The sequence below is a fragment of the Grus americana genome, chromosome 1 (genome assembly GCF_028858705.1).
Source record: "Grus americana isolate bGruAme1 chromosome 1, bGruAme1.mat, whole genome shotgun sequence".
Classification (NCBI taxonomy): Eukaryota; Metazoa; Chordata; class Aves; order Gruiformes; family Gruidae; genus Grus; species Grus americana.
The window spans coordinates 119567091-119588140 of record NC_072852.1 but is presented as its reverse complement, the minus strand read 5'-3'; the positions used below and the strand labels follow the sequence as shown (position 1 = coordinate 119588140).

Sequence of the window (21050 nt, the reverse complement as noted above, 5' to 3'; positions counted from 1 at the left end):
CAGGGTTGTTTTTTAGAGTTAGCAGTGGTGTTTCAAATAGCATGAGAAGTGGTCTCTTTGGAAGTATTTTACAAGTGTTTAGGTGCATACGTGCATATTGAACATATTTCTTGTACACTAAAAAGGATGCAACAAGCAAAACAACTTTTTTATTTGGAAATTCATCCTCTTGGGACCTAGTCTAATCACTTCTTTCGCATTGTCAGACCAAATCTTTAGGTCTGTACAGGGCCCTGTTGGCTCAAGCAGGCATAGATCAGCATAGATCAGATCCTTTGTCTCCAGTTTAGAAAGCTCTTGTCTAAAGAGGGAGCTCTTTAGTCCTAAAGGTAGAAGGCACTTAAAGCAGTGCTTAAGCCTGTCTGTACTCAGGAAAGAATTTAAGCACAGCTGTAATTCTAAAGCATGTGCAGAAACCCTGTTTTGATTAAGAAACTTAAGCACATGTGTAATGTTAAGCACATGCGGTAGTGTTTTGTTGGTCTGTGGTTTCTAGGTGCAGGCTTGAATGTAGAAGAAAATTCCAACAGAAGGGAGCCCAGACAAATTAGGGTGACAAGCTTGAGAGAGAAGTTAAGGGGGGAAAGGATTGTTAGGTGACTTGTGTGGATTTTTAATACTTTTTTGTGTTTTCATTCTGCTTGTTGACCAAGCCACATTTTTTCAAACTCATACGGCATTATTTCAGACAATAGCACAAAGTTGCCTAACATAACAAAAACGTATTTTCTTTCTGTTTAACCTTAACAAAATGCAGAAAAGAGAAAAATAGTAGAAGCATTTGTACTATTTTTCTTTTGCAACTGGATGATGGTGATTTGATAACCCAATATTTTCCTTTCCTTACAATACCAAGGCTCTGTCTTGCAATTGGATCAACATAAGCGTAAGCACTCAGAAATCTGCCTGTGGGTATTAGCTTGAAAGTCAAATAAACTTCATTGAATTCTTTGGCACAGAAAGTGTGCCAGTTTAAAATGGCAAAATCCTTACTGGGCTGTGGGGGTCTGTAAAACTTACATAATAATAATAGAGCTCAGCAGAGTCTGATATTGCCTGTCTTATGCTTCTAAAAGCCCTGTATAAATCAAGAGGAGGTTTGTCTATATGGAGGTAGGCTGGAGAGGAATCATAACTAAAACCTGCTTGTGAATGAATTTGTTAGATCCCATCCACTGGAAAGCTGGAACTGATACTTCAAGCTTCTCAATATATTTGAGAAAAAACCCCAAAATATCATAGGCTTAACGAGAGTGGAAGTCACCCAACTGAAACATTATACAATGCTTTGAAATGTCAAGAAAAAGGTTCTAATCTTTTGGCTGTCTTGCTCATTGTTTGGAGATGAAAAGGGAGGAAATCAACATCCCCATGAAATACAATTACTGTAAATTGCTTTCTTTTCATACTGTTTGTAATGAAAATAGGAAAGTTACCAGAAGTTACCCACTCTGCAGAAGCACAGTAATTCGGTGATGTAGACTGTAAGAAGATGTTCAGCAGTGTAACATCAGATTTCTATATGAATCCACTAATGGAGAATATAAACTATTGCACAGCAGTGCTGACTCTGGATTGCTCTGAAGTGACCAGAAGTCATCTTTGCAGTAGAAGAAACCAGACCTCCTTAAAGTAAACTATAAGCTCAAGCTAAACTTGTACAGGGAGTTGATCCCGTGGCACCTCAGGATCCAGAGCAGGGAGGAAAAGCAGGGTGTCTGCTCTCCCCTTCCCAGTCTCTCCATCAGGATCTGGGGTCTGCTGGAGGCTTGCTCAGCCCCTCGGAGTGGCTGAGGGGGCCTGAGGCTTCTGAGGCAGCTGGAGATGAGTTGGGATACAGGCTCAGCTGGGTGACACACCGCCAAGCTCCAAACGGGGACTCCCTGCGGGCAGCTCTGCCACATCCCAGTTGCACCAGTCCCGTGTCGCTCTGTTGTGTCCAGGGATTTCCAGCTCTGCGGTCTTCATGGGACACATGGAAACGAGGATTTTCCAGAATTTAGTGGGTGGGAGAGCCATTCCTGTGAGCAGGGGCAGGTGGACGAACCTTTCCTCTGCCCTGCCTCGGGTGAGATGGAGCAGTACCTGCAGGACAAATGCCCGAGGGCCAAGCCGGCAGCGCCTCACGTCCTCCGGGTGCGTCTCTGGAAAAGGGCATGGCCGCGCTTCTCCTCCTTGGGGTCAGGACAGGAGGGGAAGAGTGAACAGGGACTTACCGCTGTCATTGTGTACCATTTGGAAAAAATGCATACCGAATGCCAGCAGTCATCACCAGTTACAGAAAAACACTCTGATTTCCTTTCTTTTTCCTAAGGAGCAGGAGAGGAAGGCGTTGGGAGAGCGTGAGGTCATCTGCCTCCACTAAGTAATGCAACGACAAGCCATCACTATTTCTCATTCTTTTTTATCATACCAGAGTCCCTGGTCAGAGGGCAGGACCCTATTACAGCAGGAATTATCTACCCAGTGCTGCTGTGCTTTCAAGCAACGTGTCCATGGTTTGATGTTGTTAGAGGAAGCATCGAGAAATCGTGAACTGGTTATAGTAGGACCAGCTTTTAAAAATTACGAGGTTATTGAAAAATTAATACATTCTGACTTGTTTTAATTTTTCTTTCAATTTTTGAGGGTCCTATTTTTCAAGCTTTGCTTTTCTAACTGAAAGCTCAGACTGTGTTGACACCAGGACCTATGTCTTTTACAAAAACACAAAGTTGCGAGGATCATAAGAGCAAGAGGGTTGTGCCAGCCCTGGATCCTGAGTGGTTCTTTACGTGTGGACTTTTACACTGGTTGGTGCTGTGGAAACACTTTGCCTTTCTTATTTTTTAGTTCAGCACTCTTAAGCAAGGATCTAGGACAGGGACAGTATGTCGTTTGCACAGCTGGTAGTTTTGGGGTGCCCTGTGACTGCCAAGTGCTACAAAAGGACAAATAAATATATAACACTGAATAAAAAATGACTATCACGCTCCAACTGGGAACAGAATTGCCAATGAGACCATCTCATTTTCATGCATGGATAGAGCTGTGAAGTAAAGGAAGAGAGTGGAAAATTTAAGACTGTTTATGGCATTCAGGCACTTGCTTTTGAAATGTGTTTTTTTGTGAGTTCCTTTCCTCAGTAACAACGAGGCATCAAAAAGTAATGATTGTCTCCAATCTACTTGCTTCTTCTGTAAGAAAAAAAAAAAGTGCTTGATCAGATAGGCTAGAAAGTGTCAATAGCTCAAGAACCCAGGAATGAGGTTAATGGACAAATATAGATGTGGTGTAAGTGGGGCTAGACTTCATTAACATATTTGGAGTTACACCCGCTTATACCAAGTCTGGCTTTGGCCCTGAATCAGCAATTCCCCAGTGAACAGACTGCATGAAACTAGTGCCGAATTTGGCCCATTTCATCTGACATCTGCATCCTGCCTCAAAGTGGCATGTCACACTTACTGCACATCAGATCACACCTGGCCAGGCAGTCACAGGCAATTGACTTTTTTGTTTTTAAAAAAAAAAAAAAATTAAAAAAATTTAGTCACATATCATCAAGAAAAACAACATTGTTTTAGGACTCTTATCTCTTCACTCCCAAATATCCTGTTTCTTCGAGCTGCAGTGGCCAGGACCAATAGAAACCTCTTCCTGCCATTGGCTGACTTCATTTCCCAGAGTTAGCACAATCTCATCCGCTCTAAACAACCTCATCAAAACTTCTTTCTGGTCAGAGCGAAGCAATAATTATTATTAGCAATTATTAGCGATCAATAATCTTGATCACATTATGGCAAGCACTATTAAGGTAAGAAAGGGGTACCTTTTTTGTTGGAATTTTTTTCAGTGGCGTGTTCTTTGGTTTCCTTTATCAACCTAGATAAGTTAGAATTGGGCAACACCCCCACTGCCACAATAGAGGACAACAAGATTTCCTTTGTACTGCCTAGTAAATTTCCTTTTTCCTACTCCAACCATCCGCAAGGCTTAAAAACTTCAAACTCGGAAAAAAAATTGGGTTTTTTAAATTCACTGTTCAGTGCTGTGGATTGCATATGCGAAGCCCTTTTATGAGAGCTTCTGAAATTTCTTGTAGGTATCATTCTGACAACTTGGATGTGTTTGCGTACTGCCATAAGGGGTGAGGGTGTGCACTGGAAGGAAAAAAGGGCTCCTAAGAGCACTAAGCTTTTGGATACTTTTAAATGTTTCTCTCCTTGATGGGGACACAAATATTAGCAAGCGGGAATGAGAGGCACCAGCTCTGGTTTCTCTCTCATGCAGGTGTTAATTATGTGCTTTTCTAGAAACTCTATCGTGATACTCGGGACCTTTCTGAATGTTATTTTATGGTGGTGGCAAGATCTCATGGGTGTGTTCTTTTTGTTTTATTTTATTGGACAATAAAATTCTCTTATTGGCTTATAAATTGATCTCGGTGCATGCTTGGTTTTTTTTAAGAATGGCTTTGCTGAGTTTTTCAGGTTGTGTCGCTTAGAAAGTTGAATGTATCTATGTGTCTATGTATCTAGTTTTTGCTTCTCTGTATGTTGCAATAGATAGCAGTTACAGATATAGCAATAGCTGTGATTAATTGCAAAAGTATAACTGTAAACGCTTTGTGATAGTGAAACTAATTTTACGTAAAGAGCAAACCAGCATGTACAGTGAGGACTCTGTGGCGTTGTATTATCAGATTTGGGATCAAGGTATTTGTTTTCTTCGTGGTATTGTGTGTTTCTGTACTTTTCTAATTATGCCGGAGATTTAGTAAGAGATATGGAGTAGCAGTGGTGCCTGGCCATTAGCTAAGTGGAGCTGCAGTTGGGTTTCTCAGTAACTTCTGCTTAGATGTTTACATTTTAAAGATAATTTGATGGTTTTTGTTATAGTTTTTGAAATCTGAAAGGCTTGCCTGAAGACATGGTGATTAAAAAGAATAATGAACCTTCTCTTTCCGCAATCACTGATGCTTTCAAAAAGCTATCTGTAGAGACAAAGATCTGAATCTCCTCTGCATTTCTGGCCAGTATCTATTATATGCTAAGTAGCTCCTGAAACAGCTGAATTCCGTTTGGTTTTGCCGCACATTTCAGAGCACACAGGACATGACAGGTGCTCTGTGAAAATCTCGAGGTTCAGGGAGTCAAGTTTTGCGTTGATAAAAGAAAAGGCTATGTGCTGAGATAGCAATGCTGGGTTTTGTGTCTGTTAATCAGAATGCACTATCGATGCTGATGGGAAAATTTTTTTCAAAAAGGGTGGTACAATGAGCTTAGATGATGTATGCATTTTGAGGAGCTCTTATTATTATTTTTGATGTTTTGTGTTGGCTGAATTATAATAGGGTAAATGATTGTAAACAATATCTCACCATTGTTATTTTACCTCCACCTTACACGTACAGAGGTGAGAAGAGACTGTGTGCAGCTGTGTCTTATGCAGCCTGTTAACGCACTGCAGACAGCAAAGCCTCCTGAGTGGAAAAACGTATATTTCTGTTTTCTCATCTGGGAGTGTGACACTTGCAGGGGGAAATAGGTACCCCACAATGTTGAGCATTTTGATGCCCAGGGTGCTGGGAAGGCCTTATACACTGAAGCAAGGATTTTATTTTTGCAAGTACAAAATGTAAAATGACTGAGAAGAAATGACAGGTGCTTTGTACTCTAGATGCAGGACATGTACTCTGACATGAAGCTAAGCCAGTCCAAAGAGATTCAATTTCTCTTCTATACTGAGTACATAAAGAAGTCATTGAACTGAGAGGTTTCCGAAATAAAGAAATTCCATGCGAATGCCAAACGGGTGTTTGTGCTTTTGCTTAACAGTTACATTTAGCAAATGTTTGTTGCAATTTCAGTGTAATGGCCTGCGTTGTCTGCTGGCAATGGGTAGCCCAGCTATCCCAGCGTAGGTAACAAGAGGCTGTGGCCAAGGAATGTGGAAAGCCTTATCTGGCATCTCTGTGCTGGGAATTCACTCTCTTCTTTGGGGAAGCCATGGAGTCATTAAATGTCAAAATTGGGTTACGAGTGGCTATGTATTTGTTCATAACCAGGTGGAAATTGCTCTAAGCATACACACGTGCAAAGGTGGCCTTCCAGTAAAACTTTGATTCATCCTTTCCCTATCAAACCTGCAGACAGACCCATGGGACACTCGGGGCTCATGAGAGATCAGGCTGGCTTAACCAGGGCTAATCGGGATCTATGAAGGCAAGCATTTGTCTAAGTTTGCTGTCACTGGGGTTGACGTCATGAGCGTGGCTTTACCGGGAGATACATCTCTTCTCGTCCCCTGCCCTCCTTCTGCCGTCCCCTTCCCCTTCTCCCCCGCGACGAGGAAGGCGCCGCAGTGGAAGGTTTCTCCTAAGAAGGAGGACGCGGCAGTGCTGCGGCACGGACGGCTTACTTTAATTTTGACCTTCACACCCTCGCTCGGGCCGGGGACCTCTCGTCGGACCGGGAGTGGGGCTGGTTCCCGGGGGGGTGGCGTAAGAAACTGCAGAGAGGAGAGTGAGGGGGGAAGGTGTGCACCCCCACAGCCAGTATTTTGGTTTCCGTGTGCAGTCAGGGGGGCTGATATTTCTAATGCATTTGCTTCCCGATAGCTGGTGGGCACACAGCTGATCTCACTGTTAGGTTTTTTTGGCATTTGAAGGATAAAATTATTTTTTCAAGTTTTCCAAGTTTTTTCAGCAATAAGGTGACATGTTTCCTTCTGGCACAAGTAGTACCTGACAGATATGTGCAGCAGCACAACGGTGCAGAACGCTGAAGCTGAAGACTATCAAATCAATACAGCACTGCTAATTATAAACATCCCACTAGTTACGGTAAATACAATTTTAGAAAATATCAAAGGCTTCTGAATTAGGCATCTGTCTTTTTTTTTTTTTATAGAATGGAGCAAAAAATACTTATGTGTTACCTTGGGATGAAATAAAAATACTTATCCTGAAGGTCATTTTGTTTGTTTTCCCATTACTCTATAGTGGAGGAATGAACATTAAACAGAAAAATACAACTAGAATTCTACCTTCTTGCCATGTAGCAAACCTTCTTATACTTGTCTCCCTGCCTGGCAAAGCAATTGTACTTATTCTTAGAAAAGCTATTCAGTAAGTTCTCTTGACTTTACAATGACTTATTGATTACACTTGTGGATATTTATTTTACTCTAATTTACTTCTAAATATGTGCATGTCCACTTCTTATTATTGATTTCTAATGTGCTGTTCACACGGAAGCAACAGTTTCTGGGAGAAGTCTGTATGCTTGATAAAGGACAGGAGAATCTTTGTGGTTTCTATGGCTTGAAAGAGTGTGGATATACTGATTAAAGCAGTATATAGTGGCAAGATTTTTTTTTTTGGTGAGGAATCTTAGTCTGTGCTTCTCTCTATAGTATTACTTTTCTCTCACTTTCTTTTAGAAAATCTGAGTACTCACTCAAATGTTTCTAAATCCAAAGAAAGCTGGAGACAGTTAAAAAAAAATCCGTTCTTGGCGTATGGAAATGTTTAAGTCTTTGTTTAGAGCACTGCATCTGCACTGAATCCAATAGAACTAATACAGTAATTTGTACTTCTGTTCTTTGCATTAAAAAAACCCAAACCATAAACATTATTCTCTTTTCGTTCTCATCTCAGTTAGCAAGTGATCCAATGGTATATTTAACTTTGAGCCTGTAAATACTTCCATTGGCTTTGGTGGTATGACACATATGACAAAGCCTTCTTAAAGCTAAGCACGCACCTGAGTGGTCTGGGGAAGCAGAAGCAAGAACATAAAGAGTGCCTTAAACCACTTACCCTGATCTTGTATTCCTTAATTCAAAGTTTCCACCAATTTCATGAAAATTTTGTTCCAATAAAGGCAGTAGAATCAGACCTATAATAATTTCCAGGTAAAATAGTATTTCTGACTCAAATAGAAATGCACAGTTTCAAGGAAGAAATAGTCATATGAAAACAGAGGAAGATATTTTGGGCATTTTTGCGTTGGTTTGTTTTGTTATTGTTTTTTTCTTTTCTTTTAATCAGCATTTAACTCAATCTGGTTTGTGGCTACATATGCCAAAATTAAGTCAAATATAAGGATTTTGCTTTCCAGAATTAAGTCCCCAGGCAAGGAGCAACAGCTGGAAAATGCATATGTTTGACAGTCTGAGTTGGTTTATTTGTTTGTTTTTTCTTAACAAGATCTATATTATCTCTTAACAAAATGTTTTTCAGCAAGCTCCACGAGTTACAAAAGGCTTTTCAGAAATAATGTTAAAAGAATCAAGTGGTCTTGGAGAACAACTTGCTGAAAGATAAATACAGAAGTAGTTTTGAGAAATGTGAATGCCAAAAGAAGATATTTCTTTTTCAAGTGACAGTTTATAATCCAGTAAAAATATCTAATGCTGTTCACTCAGAAAGAAGTAGGCTTCATAATGCAAGTTTCTAAATCAAGCCAACAGAATTATTTTGAAAATCAGCGAAGTGGAGAAAAGAAAAATTGGGTTTGTATCACTTGTATTATCAATTTTAACAAAATAAAAGTGATTCAGTAGAAAATACTACATGCAGTGCCAAACCATGTCAAGTTAACAAAAATCTTTTCATTGACTGCAATGTGGTTTCTATCAGATTCATCGTTAACTATTTAAAAATTAATTTCTTTTGGTAGATAATTACACAGTAGAGAAATACTAGCAGCTTTTGACATTGTCAGTAATGAAAATCCAATGGGTATCACAAGGAAGAGATCTCTCACCTTGGCATGCATCCTCTAGGCACTGGGTTGCTGATTTTTACTATGCGCATAGTCATCCTATTAGGAAGATTAGACATTGCTTTCAGGAAGGGGATATTAGTGGGTAATAAACAATATTAGTAATGTTTTTTAATAACTACTGTGTACAAACCAGTGATTACCACTTCTGGTAATTATCATGTTGTGAATCAAACTTGTTTCAAAGTAAAATGAATAAAATGACAATTATTGTCACAAAAATGTCATTGAAAATTAAAAGGTAAAAAAGAATCATGAGTAATAGCAATTTTTTAAGGCTAGGCTGAAGGACACACCAAGCAATCATCCATATACAGTGGACCAGGCAAATGGTCTTTTGGAATGGTGGATTTTGGAAATTAACGAGCTGAAGGAATGCATATGATAAGATATGATATGATATGACGTCTCCCTTTGCTTGCAGTGTATGTTTGTTTGGAGTGTATATCTCAACTGATGGGTGGGAAATGGTGTCCCTAGGCTGGCGTAACCTTTTCACACTAGGAAAAGATCTGGCTTGCTTACTTAAATGTATGTGTTGCCAGGTTAAGCAGTGCCTGATAGATGGGAAGGAAATACAACAACAAATTACAAGGGCTGGGTATATGCAAATACATGCTGGAAGGGGTGGTGAATAACTATTTATGGGAAGTGGCAGAACTCTGTAAAATGACCTACCTGACTTAAGAGAGATGAGAGAGTGAGATACAGAGAAACAGTGCTATAACTGGGAAAAAAGCCACAGGAGACTGGAAATGTTTCGTTTGACAAATCCATAATTACAGTTACGCTGAGAGAAACAAGTAGCAGCATATTAATTCTACATGGAAGATTTTGCATAACTGCAATACTAGCCTGTAAGATTTTTTTTAAACCTCATTCTTCAGAGTTGAAAAACATCTTTTTTTAGACTATATGTTTATTACCTTGATAAACAGTAAAATGCTGCCACAGCAATTACCTTGATGATAAAGAGTCTGTAGACAGATACTTCCTGCATTCATTTCCTACTCAGATAAGTCGCCAAAATCAGGGACTACCAATACAGGAAATGCTTTCAATAGGAACTTCCTATCTGTTAATATCTAATTCACTGAAAAGATCTAAGGCCTTCTTGTTTGATATAAAGGTTCTACCTGTTACTATTTAAATGTTTAAGCCACAGTACAACACATCTGTGTAAAAATTTAAGGCCAATGCTGTTACATTGGACTATGAAATATCAGAGTTTTTCATCGCAATGGCAGGAAAAGTGACCATACATTTTACAATAAAGCAAATCAGGATGCTTCAAAATACATTGTCATTCTGTCAGACGAAGAGCAAGCAGCTGCCCTCCAAGTCCTTTTGCCTGCATCCTTTCCTTATTTGTATGCGTCACCAAATAAAATATACATTTCACTAGCCCTTGAGGTGGACTTCTCCAACAAATAGTTCAGAACATGTTCTGGATATATTAAAGAGTCACAGCCATCTCTTGCAATCCACAGTGACATATATGTATTCAATCAAAATGACTGAAATGGAAATTTTGCCTTAACTGTGCAGAGAAATAAAACCATGACTAACCTGTATGTTTGAACTTCTGCTAAGAAAAAGAGACACCTAGAGCAAAAGAAAAGTAAACAAAGACAGAAAACCTCCATTGCTAATCGTAACTCCAGGGTAATTGCTTTCAGACACATAAATAGAATGAATGAGGATTTACAAAACCTGAAGTGAAATTGGCCAAATTGAAGTCAAAAGTATTTGGCCAATGGCTTGACTGGGGCCAGGCTTTCACCCAAGTTATTCAGGAGCTCAGCCCAAATTTTGTACATTGTTTTGCCAATGATTCCCCTGGAGTCATTCCAAGTTTCTGCCACTGTGACTGAGATTGGTATCTTGACCCTCCCCCATAGAGCTGAGTTGTCCTTTGCTGTTGTGGCTTCATATATATCGCACCTTTTAATCTTGAAGAATAGACCCATGTTCAGTTATCTCCTCAGAGTACTGTGGGAAAGGCGGTTGTTAGAAGTTCATGTTGTGGTCTAACATGCCGGGAATCCGTGGTTGGATTTACAGACCCCTCCAGAGACCGCGGCGAGCACATCACTTGGAGCACCAGCTGTCGGACCGAAGAGCTGGTCCTGTGGGAACCTGACCCAAAAGCCTAGTTACTGCAGATGGGTTCTGCAAATTGAAGTTAGTTTAACAAGTAATTTCCATAAGGCCATGGGTGAAGAAGCTCTAGGAAGTTGCCTCTTGGGTTTGGGTTTACAGGGGTGTTGGGGAAATACACGCTCTGTCCTGAAAGCACTGTTCCTGGGACGTGGTTAACCAGCTCTTATCTACTTGCATACATTTTTACTGTTGTGAGTCTTTGGTGTATTCACATCAGCTTCCCTCATGCGTAAGGTATTCCCTTGGAAGAGCTCAAAATTGTTGCTTTTTACTAATCAGATCAACTCACTGAAGTGGTGGCCAGAGACATTTTTCACATTATTTCCATACAGCCATTACCTTTTAAAAAATTTTTCCTGCGATTTGTCATCAAGGCATCGGTACATGTACCATTTTCATGGAATTCAGAATGTGATTGTTTAGTCTATGTAAAGGGGGAAAAAAGAGGGGGATCCTGTGCCTTTAATGTTGTTTATAACGGTTGGACAGAGCTTGTCAGGTGAAGGTTAATTGCTCTCCAGTTAAAGCAGTTCTCTGCACAGATGGGTTATCAGGGCTGAACACTCGTTACAAGATTAATCTCGTTTCCGACAAGACTTCCCTTTCCTTCAACTGATTTTTGCTCTGCCATTGGACCTGTCACCAGCCGTTAAAAGAAGGGTGGGTTACCTCTGGGATATTAATGCTTGTGTGCAGTGAAACAATACAAAGTGTGTGTCATATCGGTAGGGAACATCTTTAGGAGACAGCACATTTCAGTGCTGTTCTGAAGGTCGAGATTCATAAACAACAGAAACAATCAGGAACATTTGTATTAACCCTCTTAATGAACACAAACACCAGCCGAATCATCCGCAGGCTCCTTTTTTCATGTCCGTTCTCTTCTAAAGGTGGTATTTTTTTAGTTCCAAAGGTGTATTTTTGTTGAAAATTTTAGTCAACAAAATAGCCACTTGTGAGACGTGTAACCTGGGACTATGCTTCTGTCCAGTCGATTAACTGATGGACATGGCCGCTTCAGTTAATGTTTGTTTCAGCCAGAGGAAATATATCATGGTGGCCACTTGAAGAAGTTCAAACCTTAGGAGTTTTATCTTGGGCTCTACAGTAAACCTATTGAATTTTCCTCTTTCTCTAAGCTGGATTAAATCAGAACTGGATCCACTATATCCAATGGGCTACAGAGCAATGTAAAGTGAGAGGAGAACTGGACACATCATTTTCTTAGCATGATATTGCCTTGCTATCCAAGACTGCAGCCGATCTGTCAGTCCAGGGTGATCCTGAATGGTTGGATGGAGTGAGTTCAAGGAACACAAAAGTCTCACTGGAGTTTTGGGTTTATTTCAGGAGTTCTGATACAACCAAAATAACACAACTTGGCAAAAGTCTCTGGCTGCCAAGTTTCTTCCACGCAGCTTTAGTCAGTAAATTCCAAAACACTAAACAAATATTCGAGGCAACAAACAGGGTAGCTCTTATGTTTCCTCAGAGTTTCCTGCCCTGGCTTCGGATCAGCGTGATCCTGTCGACAGTGCTGAGTCTCTCCATTTACTTTGGTGAACTTTGAATCAGGCTGGGTTGCCCCAGCCAAAAAAGAAAGCTCTGTGGAGGGTCGCAGGCAGCGCAGTATTCACTGAATGGTCGTTGTAGATGTGATCCATCAAACTGTACAGACATGTTGCTGAACTGAAAGCATCTGAGCTGTTCCACTGATGTTTTAGATTAAGAGTGTGCAAATGTGCCTCATCGGGCTGGGCTCTGCAATGGTGAGGTGAGGGCCCCCACTTTCTTTTTATTGAACTAATAAGACAAATCCAGCACATTTTAGACATCTGTAAGGACAGAGGTGTCTGCATGTGTACAGCATTAGACAAGAAGTGAGGTGACTTAGGTCCAGGGACACATCAGAAAATCATGTTATCTCTTCAGATTTGGAGTGAAAATGTAGAAAAAGGATACAGAGAGACAGATCGTCATCCTTGTCTGATAGATGCACAGCAAAAAAGGCGTCCTTGTTCCCATGCGTGGGTCTCCTACATAGTGAGAAGAATAAATTTGTATGCATTGTTGGTCATACTGGTCAAGAAACAGTTGTTCTGAGAATGTTTCAGTGAAGGTCTTTACTGGAACTGCTTATTTTTAATATATGTTTTATAAATATGTAGGAAAACTAGCAAATTATCTGAAAAAGAGGGTTTTTTAGAAAACTTCTATCTACAAGCATCTGTCAAGTTCTTAATTTTCTTTTATGTTTTCTCTTAATCATCAGAGTAGTCTACTAACTTTACTGCTGAATTTTTAAGGTTTTTTTAATTATTGGTGAGATGATTAAAAATAAATTTTCCTTTGATTTAGAATCCACAGGTTTTAAGGAAATGTACTCGCTATAAAGCTGAAATGAAAGGTAGACAGGAATTTAACCTCTGGATGTCATGCTCTTCAGCAGTATGCATTCGGAGCCAAAGAAGTTCAAGTAAGTGGATTCCATTACTGGTTCTAATAAGATAGGAAAAGTGCATAGTAAATCTTTACAATCCCAACTAAATCATTTGTGCTTTATGCCAAAGGAGGCAAGTTTAGTAGAAAGTCTTTAAATGGACCAGGTTGAAATTTTTTAAAAAGAGGGGTCCCTCGGGTTAGGTTGTTAAATCTCTGCTTAAAGCCCTGAATAAGGATCTTGATTTTCCAAGGTGCTGATCAACTTGACAGTTCCCACTGTTTCTGCTCAGTGAGACTTGGGATGGGTTTTTGAAGATGGACTGCTTACTCACAATTGGAAAGTGTTGTTATGCCACTTACCTGCTTTCACTGATGTGAAAAAAAACCAAAACCCACAACTACTTAGTCAATACTGCCTTTCGAGAAAAAGTAAGGAAAATTGAAAGTGGTTAGATCTTTTTCCTGGGAAAAGTCTTTGTTTAGTAAAATAATGGAATTGGAAGTTGAAGAAAGACAGTCACACAGGTGATGAATTTGGGCAAAGTGGCTTTGCTGTACTCTTCTTTCTTGTACCTTCCTCCCAACTTGTAGTTTTAACCAGCTGAAATGCTAGAAAATTGCAGTTTTGCAAAACTTCTATGTTTTCCCTCCCACCTTCAATATACAGAAAGAGAGGCTGGTTTTCTTTTGTAAAGGAGTAACTATTCCCTTTTAAACTCTTCAGGCCTTTTGTTTGATGGTGGTGTGCTAGGTTTTTATTTGCAAGGGTATCAATAACATGCTTTCAGATAAAAAATTGCTATTAACTGTTGCTAGTCATGCAATGCTTTTGCATTTTGTTTTCTCACTTAAGGATGAGAAGCTTTAGCTCCAAATATTCAAAATGGGTCAACAATGAACTACGAATTGCAAAACTGTTTGGTGGGCAAGTGTGGTGCAGATTTGACAACTACAATGCCTTTTTTAAAAAATGCATTTAAATAGATGTTAAAAATATTTTGAAGTAAAGCATAATCTATAAAACATGTAAATTATTGATTTTTAACTCATTCTGCATGAATTCTTTCTCTGTAATGGTGCCTAGATCCTTTCCAATTAGCATGAATGTTAAATCTTTGCTGTCTTCAGATTCACTTTTTTTTTTCCCCCCACATCTTCATCATGTACTTAATCTAAACTTTTAGAACCCAGACCAGACCAAATTCAATTCCAAGTATGTTTCTCTTCCGAGCCTGGGCCTTCATAGTACTGTTTTCCTCTTTGATAGAGGTTTTGTTTGGCCGCAATCTCTGTCAGTCTCAGCTGCTTCTTGGAGGATGCAGTTCTTGCCAACTCTCACATTTTTTATCAGGAGTCTTGTGATATTTAGTGGTTTTCTTAAAGGGCAGTTTCTTAAATTGTATGAACGCTTGAAGTCTTCAGTTTTGATTGACAAAAGACTCTCTAGGACTAAAGAATCCACCCTAAAGGCTTAAAAGCCAGGAGGCAGACCCAAAATGCATTGCTTTTAAGTACTCTCTATTTCTGAGGCCTGACTTAAAGTCTTTGAACAACTTCATGTAACAAGGCTGAACTCATCACAGGGCAGAGACCCTGCAGAAGAACTACACACACCGCCTGGACATTGCTTACCCGCCTCTTAAGGGGCTGCATGTGGTGTTAGTACCGCTACGGTTTTGACCTAGTCCTACATGCAGAGGTGGATCTCACAAAAAACGAGTACCTTGTCTAAGGGTCTGATGCAGATGAACACTCAGTAACCTGGAATTTTAGGGTGTGCTTTTTAATTAGTAAAAATAATGAGTCAAACACATTTCTGGTTAAGTTTCTAGTTTGTAAACTGGGGTTCAAATGGATTCTTGCCATCAGATGTCCAATATTAAATCTTACTCCTGAAGCTGTAAAGAAATAAGGCTGGCAGTCTGACCTATTGGAGAAATATATTTTCTGTATAGTAACTCACACAAGCTTCAGCTCATTTTTTTTTAAATAGGAAAATTTCCAATGTTTGTAATATCACAAGTAAAGAGAATCCACCTCTGTATATCTTAGTAGCAATTTTGTCTCCAAATATTGCAATTTAGGGGGCTTGAAGACTTTTATGACACTGGAGAGGATCAATTAAGGGGGCTGGTAGGTTGCTTAAGAAAGGTCAGCATTAAGTGGATAAGTGGGGTGTCCATGAGCCCCAAGGCATTGTTTTCCTTTTTTTCCCCCTAGCTTATCTTCTGTTTCTTTCTTTAGTGAAAAGAGGAGGACTCAGAGAAGGTTGAACAAGTAGATGAGGGAAAATCTTGCAAAAGGTTCTACATTAAAATTTCCAGGTGGAGGTAGAGAGCAGTGGGATGCAATCATGAAATTAAGGTAACAAAAAGGAATGTTATAATTTTTTCAGTAAAAAATATTCAGAATTCAGAATTCTCAAGATGATGACAAGAGCTTAAAAATCATGGAATTTCAGGCAATAATACATGTTGCATTGTTCATCATCTTATCTGCCTTTTAAACCTTGAAATTCACAACTTTTTAGCTGAAATGAATACTAATAGTCTTAGGTTTTCAGCTGACTCTAAAATTTAGGTTCAAAGGAACTGAAGTTCAAAAGATCATGAAAGTTGGCAACTACTGTTGTTAAAAAGGAAGTCTGATAAATCCTCAGAATTAACTTTTTTAAAAGCTTCATTAGATAAGATAAAATAAATAGGTTTGGGATGATGCTGAAAATGAAACTTCTAAGTTTGATAATGACACCAAAACCAGATGCTGAGCAGAAGCACAAACAATGCAATTTGCTTCAAAATAATTTACAAACTACTGCATAAGCAACTGAAGCAATAATGATCAGTGCCAGTCAGTGCTGAAAAAACCGAAGTGAAAGGTGAGAAAACAAAATCTGTCAAGGAAGTACTTTGAGTCATGAAGTATCCTAAGGAGGACAAAGTTTTAGCCTTTTTTAAACTATCAGCTTAGTATACAAGGGACACTAGGAGAAAAGAAAAACAAAGTCATTATACTCTGAATTTTCATGACAGTGAGTATAAACTGTAATCTCCAGTACTTCAGAAACCATTTACAATCACCAGACTTGTGTAAATAAATGAGAATGTGGCCAAGCAAAGGAGAAGAGAGGCCCAAACTTCCAAAAATGTCTAGCTTTGCAGGCAAACAAGTCTTATGCAAAACACCACCAAAATTTCCTGATTATTTCTGTGAATTACGCAAATGCACAGAGAATCCAAAGCCCAAAGTACAAGCTAAAAATTTGCATTTGCTTTTACAGAACAGTGTGCACTTGTAGAAGTCTCTTTTTCGTGCAAAGATCCTGAGCTTCTTTTATTAAATATGACTGGGCTCAAGCAGAGAGCTCTATTGCTCCCTTTGGCCGCAGCCTGGCAGAGATGCTGTGCAAAGGCCACCGCCTTCCTCTGGGATATTACCACTGCTGGAGTGGATGTGCTGCCCTCTGCAATGAGGAAATGCTTTACTTTCCAGGCAAATTCTATCAGGGCAAAGAGTAGCACTTCCCTGCTTGCCTTGTACTTAGCAAATGGCAGAGTGAGTTGCTTCTCTGTTCCGGGGGATGCGATGCCTCTGGTGGTCCCAGCACATCTGTGGAAATACTACACAAGGAGTCGTCCTGGGTTCATACGTGTCGACGCATTCTCCTTATCACACTTATCGTTTGTGGGGGAGGTCATTTAGCAAAAGGCTTAGCATAACATGTCAGAGATTCATGTAAGACTATTTGTAAACTCAGCTGGCTCAGAAAGAAGCTGCTCTGTGATTCCCTAGTTTGTCCTACTGCTAAAAAGCCCCAACAGAGCTGGTGTGAAAAATGTATTCAACCAGCCACTGTGTTTTTCTAAGCTATATTTTCTGCATTTGCTGTAGTATGAACATGTTAACATCTATCCATTCTGTTCTAGTCTGTTACCCAACATGTTTGCTAAATACCAAATGCAGCTGCTATCTTCTTTTGGGGGGACAGAGGAAATTTAATGCAGAAGCTCACAATAGAAGTGTTCAATTCCCTGACCTTCAATATCTTTTTTTTTTCCCCTTTCTCTTTCAGTATTCCTTTCTGCTATACTTTCTAAGCTTTCTAGAGCCTGTGGGTTTGCTGATCAAATGTCAATATGTATCTCTAAACTAAAAAGAATTTTTTTTAATGTTAGTTTTGTACACTGCTCCAAAAAACCCACCTCATTTGTTTCCATGTATTGAAGTCTTACAATGCTAAGTGATGGATAGTCTTTCATATAAATTGTAACCACTGTGGATATCTTCAGCACACCAAAGTCCTCAAGAACATTACCTTGATTGCCTCTGATTTTCTCAGTTTCTCTGTGTCCTGTTTTTTGGCTGGGATAGAGTTAATTTTCACAAGAAGCTGACAGGGGACACAGCCAGGATAGGTGACCTGAACTAGCCAAAGGGATATTCCAGACCATATGACATCATGCTCAGGATATAAAGGGGGCTGGCCAGGGAGGAGGAGCTGCTGCTCTGGGATGGACTGGGCTTTGGGCTCCAGGGGTGAGCAAATTGCATTGTGTATCACCCACTTTGTCTATGCTGTTGTTGTTTTCCTCTTCCTCTGCTGTCCCACTAAACTGTCCTTGTCCCAACCCACGAGTTTTATCTTTTTCTTCTGATTCTCCTCCCCATCCTGCTGGGGGAGGGGTGAGCGAGCAGCCACGTGGTGCTCAGCTGCCAGCTGGGATTGAACCATGACAGTCCTTTTTCGTGCTCAACGTGGGGCACAAAGGGTTGAGATAACAACAGATCTGACCAGAGTGTGTTAAAACACAATTGTTATATATATCTATTATATTAGGTAAACAGTCACTAGTCACAATGGTGTTTTGTTTGTTCACGTGGCTGTGTTATGTAAATCCTTACCTGCTGTACGTATTCCCTGTGGCACTGTTTATCATCTCTGGGAGTGGGGTCAGGATTCTCATTTTGCTGTACTGTGTAATATCGACTTATGATACGATAACATCACTGGTCATGAGGTTAAGCTAGTATTTCTATGTGGAATTGCTGTCATGCCTGTATCTCGGATGACATCATCTATTTATTCATAATTCAATCTATAGAGAAGACGGGGGGGGGGGGGATACTTTCTCTCGCTCTTTCACCTCCCTTTTTCTTTCAGGCTGGTTACAACAGCTTTTGAAAATTTTTGAATACCCTTGGGATGTTCAAGCCAGCATGCTGCTATTGCTATGTCTCCTGAGTGTGTTTCAGTTCTTGTTTAGGGTTACAAAGAATTGTTTTAAGAATACCACCCAGGGATCTGCCCCGAGGCTCAATAGTCATGGGTGGCATGGCATGTGGGAGACTATGGGCAGGTATCTAGAGAACTTCTTACCTCCAATGGTTTGGAGCTCCACTCCCGAACAAGTACAGGACCCTCATAAAGTGGTAGAAATTTGAAAGGAAAATGCTGTGGCTATTCCAAGGAGGCACAATTTACCACACTGTGCTGTGCCCCGGCCACAATCTACCAAACACTGCTTGATATTAGGCAGCACCCTCGGGGGAAGAGAAGGAAAACAGATCGACAGGCACTGGGGCTACCCCAACCCCGGTGACAGGCACTGCGGCTACTCAAACCCCTTTGACAGGCACTGGGGCTGAACCAAAAAACCAACCTGTGCCAGTATCAGTTGCCCCTGTACAGAAGAAGAAATACACAAAAAAAATCAGTTCACTTAGTAAGGGAGGACGATGAACCTGGACCATCATGAGAACAGGAGGAAGAGGCAGAACCAGAGGTAATCATCCGATCCCTGTCCCTGAGTGAGCTGCGAGATATGTGAAAAGGTTTCAGCCACCATCCAGGTGAGCACATTGTCACCTGGCTGCTCCGATGGTGGGATAATGGGGCCGGTAGCCTGGAATGAGAGGGTAGGGAAGCCAAGCAGCTGGGATCCCTGTCTAGGGAAGGGATATTGACAAAGCGATTGGAAAAAAGACACGAGCCCTCAGCCCCTGGAGGTGACTTCTGTCAGGTGTGAGGGAAAGATGTCCCTTCAGTGAAGATGATGTATGTCATCCAGGCAAGTGGACCACCATGGAGAGAGGTATCCAGCGTGTGAGGGACTTAGCCATGTGGGAGTTGGTTTATTATGACCCAGACAACCCTTAGGTACCCACAGATCCAAATGAAGTCCAATGCACCCGACCCATATGGCAGAAGTTTGTGTAGAGTGCACCATTATCATATGCCAATTCACTGGCAGTAATGGACTGGAAAGGCAAAGAAGGGCCAACAGTGGATGAAGTGGCTGGGCGACTCTGGCAATACACACAAAGTCTCTCTTCCTCCCTTGTCTTGGCTGTGGAGAAACTGTTTCAGAAGGTCCAGCAACTCAAAGAGGGTATGTCCTATTCCCCACCTGTACGGACCAGTATCTCAGCTATTAGGAGCAAGTGTTCCTCTGCTCAAGAGAGAGGATATAGAGAGTACACACCGCGAGGCACCCTGTGGTTTTACCTGCATGACCATGGAGAGGACATGAGGAAGTGGGATGGAAAACCTACCTCGACCACAGGTATGTGAGTTGCAAGGAAAAGCAATCACAAAAGGGGATTCTTCCAGGAAAAATGCCGATCCCCAGACAGAGTGAAAAGCCTGATTGTACTTATGATCCTCTCAAAGGGACTTCTAAGTAATTTTTACAAGAAGTGAGTAACGAATACAATGAGCAGGACTAGAGGGGCCCTGCCTCCAGCCAGGTGGAGGAAAGGGACAGCCGGGTTTGTTGGACTGTGTGGATCCGATGGCCTGGCACGTCAGATCCACAGGCGTATAAGGCTGTAGTGGCACCGGTGCACAGTGTACCCTAATGCCATCAAGCCATGAAGGGGTGGAACCCATCTGTAGTCTGGAATGACTGGGGGGGTCCCAACAGCTAACTGCACTCAAGGCCAAAATGAGTCTAACTGGGAATGGGTGGCAAGAGCACCCCATTGTGACTGGCCCAGAGGCACCGTGCATCCTTGGCATAGACTGCCTCAGGAGAGGGTATTTCAGGGACCCAAAAGGGTATTAATGAGCTTTTGACATAGCTGCCTTGGAGTCAGAGGAAATTAAACAGCTGTCTACTTTGCCCAGTCTCTCAGAGGACCCTTCTGTTGTGGGGTTGTTGAGGGTCAAAGAACAACAGGTGCCAGTCGCTACCACAACAGTGCACTGGTGGCAATACCGCACCAGCTGAGACTCCCTGATTCCCACCCATAAGCTGATCCATCACCTGGAGAGCCAAGGAGTGATCAGCAGAACCTGCTCACCCTTTAACAGTCCCATGTGGCCAGTGCGAAAGTCTAAAGGAGAGCGGAGGCTGACAGTAGACTATCGTGGCCTCAATGCAATCACAGCGCCAATGAGTGCTGCCATGCCGGACATGCTAGAACTTCAATACCAATTGGAGTCAAAGGCAGCCAAGTGATATGTCACAATTGATATAGCTAATGCATTTTTCTTGATCCCTTTGGCAGCCACAGTTTGCTTTCCCTTGGGGGGCCATCCAGTACACCTGGAATTGACTGCCCCAGGGGTGGAAACACAGCCCCACCATTTGCCATGGACTGATCCAGACTGCGCTGGAACAGGGTGAGGCTCCAGAGCACCTGCAAGACATTGATGACATCATCATATGGGGC

The 21050-nt window shown here is 41.1% G+C and overlaps 1 protein-coding gene across 8 annotated transcripts in view; it reads left to right on the top strand.

Moving 5' to 3' along the window:
- ERG (ETS transcription factor ERG) overlaps positions 1–21050 on the top strand; it is a 151073-nt gene that overhangs the window by 80039 nt on the left and 49984 nt on the right. For 2 of the 8 annotated variants that reach the window (XM_054839493.1, XM_054839477.1), the window contains exon 1: positions 3665–3796. The exons of 5 other annotated variants lie outside the window; for them this stretch is intronic. In XM_054839493.1, coding sequence (XP_054695468.1) covers positions 3779–3796 — 18 coding nt within the window. In that variant the 5' untranslated portion in view covers positions 3665–3778. Of the gene's footprint in view, positions 1–3664; positions 3797–3968; positions 4081–21050 lie in introns of those variants that run through there. One more of the 8 variants, XM_054839503.1, reaches the window with a different exon arrangement.